This window comes from Mobula birostris, chromosome 5, assembly GCF_030028105.1.
Source record: "Mobula birostris isolate sMobBir1 chromosome 5, sMobBir1.hap1, whole genome shotgun sequence".
Classification (NCBI taxonomy): Eukaryota; Metazoa; Chordata; class Chondrichthyes; order Myliobatiformes; family Myliobatidae; genus Mobula; species Mobula birostris.
In genome coordinates this window covers 87,618,567-87,627,423 of record NC_092374.1, presented here as the reverse complement: position 1 = coordinate 87,627,423, position 8,857 = coordinate 87,618,567, and the positions used below count along the sequence as shown (strand labels likewise).

At 45.0% G+C, this 8,857-nt stretch overlaps 1 protein-coding gene across 5 annotated transcripts; it reads right to left on the bottom strand.

Moving 5' to 3' along the window:
* Positions 1-1,175: 1,175 nt before the first annotated feature.
* On the bottom strand, positions 1,176-7,961 carry pop7 (POP7 homolog, ribonuclease P/MRP subunit). Of its 5 annotated transcripts, XM_072258358.1 has the most exons (3): positions 7,723-7,961; positions 7,394-7,493; positions 1,176-3,679 (listed from the first exon to the last, which is right to left on the bottom strand). In XM_072258358.1, the coding sequence occupies exon 3, from the start codon at positions 3,672-3,674 to the stop codon at positions 3,222-3,224; it is 453 nt and encodes a 150-aa protein (XP_072114459.1). In that variant the 5' UTR covers positions 3,675-3,679; positions 7,394-7,493; positions 7,723-7,961; the 3' UTR covers positions 1,176-3,221. The 5 variants fall into 5 exon arrangements, with proteins under 5 accessions (XP_072114459.1, XP_072114457.1, XP_072114458.1 ...); XM_072258356.1 differs by lacking the exon at positions 7,394-7,493 and having other exon boundaries at positions 7,656-7,961; XM_072258357.1 differs by lacking the exon at positions 7,394-7,493 and having other exon boundaries at positions 1,176-3,676; positions 7,656-7,961.
* Positions 7,962-8,857: the final 896 nt, after the last annotated feature.

Genomic DNA, 8,857 nt, shown 5'->3' with positions numbered 1-8,857 from the left:
TCCTCAACTCTGTTCTAAATGGCCTACCCCTTATTCTTAAACTGCGGCCGCTGGTTCTGGACTCACCCATCAGCGGGAACATGCTTCCTGCCTCCAGCGTATCCAATCCCTTAATAATCTTATATGTTTCAATCAGATCCCCTCTCATCCTTCTAACCTAAGGATGATGTGTAGACTGGAAAAATCTACATAGTCTCACACCAGGAGAATGAAGTCTGTAGTTTTATCAGCTACAATGATTAAAAAGTTATACTACAATCAGAGCAATAGAGCACACAAATTACTCTATTTCATAGCATCTCTTGCAATACATTTATTTTAGAGCACTGCTGTGAATACTTGGTTCCTCTGTACTGAGAGTCAAGTGCACCAAGCTCCTGGGAGTTCACATCACGAGCAACCTCACCTAGCGCTTTTATGTCACCTCCCTGAACAAGAAGGAGCAGCAGCCTTTCCACTTCCTGAGGAGATTGAGGAAAGTGTGGTTTCCAACAACACCACCCCCCCACCCCCAAACCATCTTAACAGCATTTTACAGGAGCACCATTGAAAGCATCCTGACAAGTTGCATCTCCATCTGGTATGGAAGCAGCTGAGCATCAGACCAGAAGTCCCTATAGGGGGCTGTGAGAACAGCTGAGAACAGGATCATTGGGGTCTCCCTACCAACCACTGGGGACGTTTATCAGAAGCGCAGCATACACAGGGCCCTTAGTATTATTAAGGATCCCCCACCCTTCCATCCAGCATCCTCTTCGACTTTCTACCACCAGCCAGAAGACTCTGATGCATAAAAAACAAGAACGGTCAGGATGGGAAACAGTTTCTTCTCTCAGGCCATTGGGCTTCTCAACTTCCTGCCACATTGCATTCAAAGTATCACTGGTTAATCTGTTCTGTACCTTACAATATTTAATTTATGTACTTTAGTTTATGTGTGATTCACCTTAGATTTCATCCTTACTTTCATTAGTTAGTGTATGTACTACAGTGCCTTACCTCTGGATCAGCGAAACTTTGTCTTGTTTGATGGTATACAGGTATATAGCTAAATGACAATGAAGTTAATTTGACTTGAACCTCTCAGAATATCTTGAAGTGCTTAACAGACGAGCAGTACATTTGAAAATGTAAGGTGTGGAATGGTGTGTATGAAGATCCAGCAAACAGTAAGATAAATTACTAGATGTGGTTTATTGGCATTGATTCATTAGCTGTGGGAAGAGTGGGTAACCTCATCCATGTGCAGCACTCCTGTAGTGATGCAAGTCTCCCATTTCTTTGGAGACAAACTTAAACTCAACCTTCATTCTTAGCAGAGAGGGCCAGCAGCTGAGCCCAGTGTATACAAAGAGCACTAATTAAACCTGACCCAAGCCTATAGCGAGAGGAGGTGGTGCCTGAAGTTCAAAGGACAGTGAGAGCACCAACCACTGGACAAATAAATTAATAGAACAGCTGTAGATTAATAACAAGGCAAAAATTAATGTCCTTGGCACAAACACAAGTCCCTACTTCCCTTAGGAAGATTTTGCAGCAGAACCACGCCTGCATTTAACAGTTAAATCTACAGCAAGGAGAATCTGATACTTGAGAGTCAGGGAGAGATTTAATTGAAAAACTGCAAGTTAGTACAAGGAATCTAAGGCTTGAAGAGAAGAAAACTTTGGAGGCTAAAGTCTGTTTGAGTCATGGAGTCAAATGAATGGAAACAGGCCCTTTGGCCCACCAATTTACATTAATTCAACAGATCTCCCTGTTGTCTTCAACTGCCCACCTGGACACAAGCAGAGATTCACAGTGTCCAATCAGCCTATTGACTGGTTAAAATTCCACAGAGACTAAACTAGAAGAGCCAGGAGTGAGATCTGGTACCATAATGGGAGAGATTATAAATTGCTTCTGTCAAGGGCAAACAATAAGCAGAGTAACACCCTCAAAATGCCGGAGGAACTCAGCAGGTCAGGCAGCATCTGTGGACAGGAATAAACAATCGAAGTTTTGGGCTAAGGCCCTTCATTAGGACTTGATGACATCAGGAAATGGATGATTTTAAACCTAAGACTAGAAATGATTGTTAACCAAGGACAAAGGAGAAGTATACAGGCAAGTGGAAAGAAGTCACAGAGGCAATGAAGACAATATAGGCACAGGCTCAAGGGGTTAAGGAGTTTATCGGTCAAGGGGTTTCCTTGTTGCATTGTCCCAAATAAAACAAAATATTACTATTACTCATCTCACTCATAGTAAACAACAATGCATTGTACTTTCAAAACAGAAAATCATTTGAAGGAAAAGGATCTGGGCAAGTGGAAAGAGATGACAGAAGCAATGAGGACAATATACACTCAGTGGCCACTATTAGATATACCTGCTTATTAATGCAAATATCTAATCAGCCAATCAAGAGGTTCACTTTTTGTTCTGACCAAACAGCAGAATGGTGAAAGAAATGTGATCCAAGTGACTCTGATTGTTGATGCCAGGCGGGGTGGTTTAAGTATCTGGGATTTTCTCACACAAAGAGCAGGAGCTCGTAACCTGACCCCCTCAGTTAATGATAGGGGTTCATGGCATTTAAAAAAAAAAGTCGCTCTAGAGTTTACAGAGAATGGGGTGAAAAAACATCTCTAGTGAGCAATCCTGTGAGTGAAAACACCTTGTTTATAAGAGGTTACAGGAGAATGGGCAGACTAGTTAAAGCTGACAGGAAGGCGACAGTAACTCAAATAACCATATGTTATAATAGTGGTGTGCAGAAGAGCATCTCAGAATGCACAACCTGTCGGACCTTTAAGAGGATGGGCTACAGCAGCAGAAGACTACATCCGGTTGCACTCCTGTACCTAGTAAGGTGGCCACCGAGTGTAATTTGAAGGAAGAGTACCCAGCCAAGTGGAAAGAGGCCACAGAGAAGCAATGAAGACAATATATGCATAGGCTTAATCGGTTAAGTACCTTCTCCTGTTCCAATATCTTAAATGATTTGAAATGCAAATTACTTCTACCCATTTCAGTCATGGTTTAAAAAAAAACACATTGTACTTACAGAACAGAAAATAATTTCAAGCCAAAACACCACACAAAAAAAAAAGCATAAGTCACTCTGGTCACATCTAGTGCACACTGAGCTGGTCTTGAATGAATTCATAGGGAGGTTCAGATGGGGGTGTGGTATAGGTGGGGTGAGTGGAAAGAACAATTTTCCGTGTCCCTCAGTTTCAGGGGTTAATCGCTTCAGCTTTCTCACCCTTGGGGAGTACCAGGAAGACCCGAATATGGATGGCAGAGTTGTTCCTGGTGCGAGTCACTGCTTCACCCTCGTCTAGCTCAGGCTCCAAGTCATCAACTAGCTCAACAGTGGAGGTGTTGGCTGCAATCTGCAGCGCGCCAAAGCTGGCGGCCTGCAGCTGCAGGGCGATGTTGATGGCGCGGTTGATGGCCAGCCCCAGGCCATGGATGCAGATCTCGCTGAAGCCGCCACTCTCCAGCATCTTCTGGCAGCGCGCCAACTGCGCCTTGAAGTCCGTCTTCATGTTGATGTAGACGTCGTTCTTGCGCCTGGGCAACTTGTGGGGAAGGCGCTTACGGAGTGTGTACTCCACCGGGTCCATATCCACAGCGCTGTCCGATACTGGCCCTAGGTGTGGAGTCCCAGTGGCTCGGTCCGCCATGACTGCTGGAAGGAGACAGGGTTAGTGAGTTGGGGAATGCCATGTTGGCACCAGGGGCATGACAACACTTGTAGGATGCCCACCCCAATCCTCATTCACACAAACAAGCCATTTCCCTAAATATTTCAATATAAATGTACCAGGAGCTGGTAGAACAGTGCCAGAGACAGGGGTGGAGGGCACGATGCGAGCCTATCGAGGTGGGGTATAGGGGTTTTGCTGGCTACTTGCACTACGAACCTACTCTCTCCGTGGATTTACAGGGGCTGCAAAGAAAAGAGCCATCAGGACTGTCACAGAGGCCACTGAGCGAACTTCCAGATACAGGTTTCCCCCACTATCCAAAACTAGAGCATTCCTATGAAACCTTTCGTAAGCTGAAATGGCGAAAGCAAAGAAGCAATCACCATTAATTCATATGGAAAAAATTTTTGAGCGTTCCCAGACCCAAAAAATAACCTACCAAATCATACCAAGTAACACATAAAACCTAAAATAACACTAACATATAGTAAAAGCAGGAATGATATGATAAATACACAGCCTATATAAAGTAGAAATAATGTATGTAGTGTAGTTTCACTTACCAGAATCAGGAAGACAGTGAGCACACCACACTTTGTACACCCATCAATCCACTCAAGCCACAGACTTTCCATTTTACTCATTACTGGATGCCGACTAAAAGAGACCACTTTGCGACTAGCAGAACCAATAGTAACATCCGCATCTATCAAGATTCTTTCTCTCTGCGTGCAAGTAGTACGAATGGTGGATGCAGACAAGTTCAACGCATGCACAATGTCTTTATTTCGTTCACCACGATTGAAACGCTTAATTATGTTCAGTTTTACGCTAAGCGTAACAACCTTACAAGCTCTCTTAGGCTTTTCTGATACCTTAGGACACATCTTGCTAACGGACGCACAAAATAAAGCACAGACACAGTTCAAAGCTATGGCGGCTTGATGCTGAGTGTAGTTCCTGGGGAAGGAGCTTGGCAGTGCTGCTCGTGGTGTGCGCTGCCTCTATACAGTAATGGCTCGCTGCAAAACAAACGCTGAACACTATTTTCACTTTTCACTTTTTTTCATAAAAGAAAAAACCCTCTTCGGATTCCTTTCGTTCAGTGAAAACAGGTACTAATGTAGGTCTTTCGTAAAAGCGAAGTGACATAAGGTGATCTTTCGAGAAGCAGGGGATACCTGTAGCTATGGATCCAGAGGTGTGATCTGTGGACCAATGCTACTGGGACACAAGCCGGAGCCTGATCAACCCTGACTGAGTCACAGGGGCAGGGGAGTCTGATGTTGAAAAACCCCACGATACTGATTATGTGTCCCCCACCCCGTATATAAAACATAGAAGAGTACAGCACAGGACAGGCCACTCGACCCACAATGTTGTGCCGAAACAGCTAAAAAGCAAATCAGAAACACCCAAACACTAATCCCTCCTACCTACAAAATGTCCATATTTCTCCATATTCCTCACATCCATGTGCCTATCCAAACATCTCTTAAAAGCCTCTAATGTATTTACCTCTACCACCGTACCAGGCAGTGCATTCCAGGCATCCACCACTCTCTGAGCAGCAGCATTGGTCCACAGATCACACCGCTAGATCCTTAGCTATCTGGAAGTTCGCTCAGTAAGTTCACAAACTTACCCCTCAATCCCCTTTGAACCTACCCCCTTCTCACCTTTAATGCCCTCTGGTAATTAGACATTTCAACCCTGGGAAGCAGACACTCTCTGTCCACTATCTGTGCCTCTCATAATCTTATAAACCTCTATCAGATCTCCCCTCAGCCTCCGGCACTCCAGTAAAAACAAATAAACTAATATTGCCTATAGCCTGTCCAGGTCCAAACACATTGACACCACAGCCAAGAGAACTCAGCAGCACCCCCATTTCCTCAGGATTAAGAAAGTCAACATGTGACCTTTGAACGGCGTCAATTTTTATTGATGCATCTTACCCGGACGCATCACGACTACCTGCAGAGAGTTGTGGACACAGTTCAGCACATCATGGAAAACAGTCTCCCCTCCATGGACTCTGTCTACATCTGTTAGTGCCTCAGTAAAGCGCCAGTATAAACACCCCATCCTCCCCGGATGTTCTCTTCCATCCCCTCCCCATCAAGCAGAAGATACAAAAACCTGAAAGCGCCACCAGGCTCAAGGGCGGCTTGTACTCCACTGTTACGAGATTATTGAATGATCTCCTAGTACAGTAAGAAGGGGTCTTGACATCACATTCTGGTGTACCTTATTATGATCATGCACGTTACTGTCTACCTTCACTACACTTCCTCTGTAGCTGTTACACTTTGCCTGTTCTGTTAGTCTCTACCTTGTTCCACCTCAATCCATTATGTATTGATCTGAATTAACAGTATGCAAGACCATAAGATATAAAGGAGAATTAGGCTATTTGGCACACCAAATCTGCTCTGCCATTTCATCATGGTTGTTCCATTTCCCTCTTAGCCCCAGTCTCCTGCCTTCTCCCTGTATCCCTTCTTGCTCTGACCAATCAAGAGTCAACCTCTGCCTTAAATACACACTATACCTGGTCTCCACAGCCACCTGCGGCAACAAATTCCACAGATTCACCACTCTCTGGCTAAATGGACACCCATCTATTCTGAGGCTGTGTCCTCTAATCTCCGACACCCCCACCATAGGAAACATCCTTTCTACATCCATTGTATTGAGGCTTTCAACATTCGATAGGTTTCAATGAGGTTATCCCTCATTTTTCTGAATTCCACTAAGTATACACCCAGAACCATCAAACACTCCTCATGTAAAAAGCCCTTCAATCCCAGAATCATTTTCATGATCTTCCTTTAAACTCTCTCCAATGCCAGCACATCCTTTCTTAGATAAGGGGCCCAAAACTGCTCAAAATACTCTAAGTGTGGTCTCACCATTGCCTTATAAAGCCTCAACATTACATCCTTGCTTTTATATTCTAGTTCTCTTGAAATGAATGCCAACATCACATTTGTCTTCCTCACGACTAACTCAGCCTGCAAGTGAACCTTTAGGGAACCCTGCATGGGGACTCCCAAGTCCCTTTGCATCTCAGATTTTTGCATTTTCTCTCCATTTAGAAAATAGTCTACAACTTTATTCCTTCTACAAAAGTACATGACCATACTCTTCCCAACACTGTATTCCACATGCCACTTCTTTGTCCATTTCCCCAATCTAAGTCCTTCTGTAGTCTCACTGCTTCCTCAACATGACCTACCCCTCCACCTATCTTTGCAAGACAAACTTTTCACTGTATCTCAGCATATGAACATATAAGCTAAAATTCTAGTCATTTGCAAAGAAGTCTCTATCCTCACTCAATCAATATCCTCACCACCACTCTCTTTGTCAGAACACTACCAAAGACTCCCTTTTCTCCCCTTCCCCACAACAAGCATCCAACGTTTCCCATTTCTGGTGACCATAAGACATAGGAGCAGAATTAGGCCATTCAGCTCATCAAGTCTGCTCCACTATTCCATCATGGCTAATCCCAGATCCCACTCAACCTCATACACCTGCCTTCTCGCCTTATGATTTGATGTCCTGACCCATCAGGAAACTATCAACTTCAGTTTTAAATATACCTCTAGTTTTGGCCAACATCACAGTCTGTGGTACAGCATTCCACAGATACCCTACTCTCTGGCTATAAAAAAAATCCTCCTTACCTCTGTTCTAGAAGGTCGCCCCTCAATTTTGAGACTGTGCCCTCTATTAGCAATGGTTCAGTTTAATATCAGAGAACGTATACAACCTGAAATTCTTACTCTTCACAAGCATCCACGAAACAGAAGGGGAAAAAAAACAACGAATGAATGACAGAAAACGCTAGAACCTCTAAACCCCCCAGCCCTCCCACGGACAAGCAGCATCAAAAACATCAACCCTCCTCCTATCAACCCAGTTCCTCCCTCCACAGACGCCACCGACCTTGCCGAATATAAACAGCATTTGTCTCAGACTTTCAGCATCTTCGGGATTTTATTTTCCTTCCCACCTGATCACGTGACCTGGCACCCGGGACTGAGCCGGTGGCACGCCCGGTGAATTGGTGACGTTTTCAACTAATGAATAGCCACTGCCCACCGGAGACCAGTGATCCCTTCTGTAGACGATCGCAGCCGGATAACGGTCGGCAGTGTACACAGTTCGGTCCGCGGGGGTTACCGGCCAGGCCCGCACTACCACCTGGGACAGCTTTCCGCCGCTCTGACCCGTACACCGCATGCGTCCTGTGCGCCCTTAACAAGATGGCGACAAGAAAAAGTCAGCCAATCAATCAATCGCTGCGCGCCACACAAGACAAAGAGCACTGCAGCTCGACAAGAGAATACAAGCAGCGCCAACTCAGTCTCTTGCCTCCACTACAGACCGGATGCTTGCACATTGCTTTTCAGACTCTTAATGTGGAAAAAGATTAGATTAGATTAGATTATGAGGACACGCAGTCCTCTTTTATTATCATTTAGTAATGCATGCATTAAGAAATGATATAATATTCCTCCGGTGTGATATCACAGAATCACAGGACAGACCAAGACTGAAAAACTAACAAAAACCACATAATTATAACATATAGTTACAACAGTGCAAGCAATACCGTAACTTGATGAAGAACAGGCCATGGCACAGTAAAAAAGTTCAAAGTCTCTCAAAAGTCCCACATCTCACGCAGACAGGAGAAGGAAGAAAACTCTCCCTGCCATGCCCGACCACAGTCCGACTCTGAGTCGTCCAAAAACTTCGAGCCTCTGATCAGCCCTCCGACACCGAGTACCGAGCACCATCTCTATCCGAACGCTTCGACCTCAGCCTCGGTCGCCAGCAGCAGGCAAAGCCGGGGATTTTGGGGCCTTCCCTCCAGAGATTCTCGATCGCACAGTAACAGCTCGTTTTTCAGCTCCTTTGTATCATCTCCCAGCTCCTCACATTATCCTCCCTCTTTCCCCATCCATCCACCTCCCCATCCTTCACTTGGGCCTCACCTACAATCTCCCCCCTCCCCCCCTCCCCACCATCTTGTTCTGGCATCTTCCCTTTTCTTTCCAGTCCTGGAGACGTTAACTGTTTATTCATTTCCATAGATGCTGCCCGACCTGCTGAGTTCCTCCAGCACAGAATCAGAATCAGGT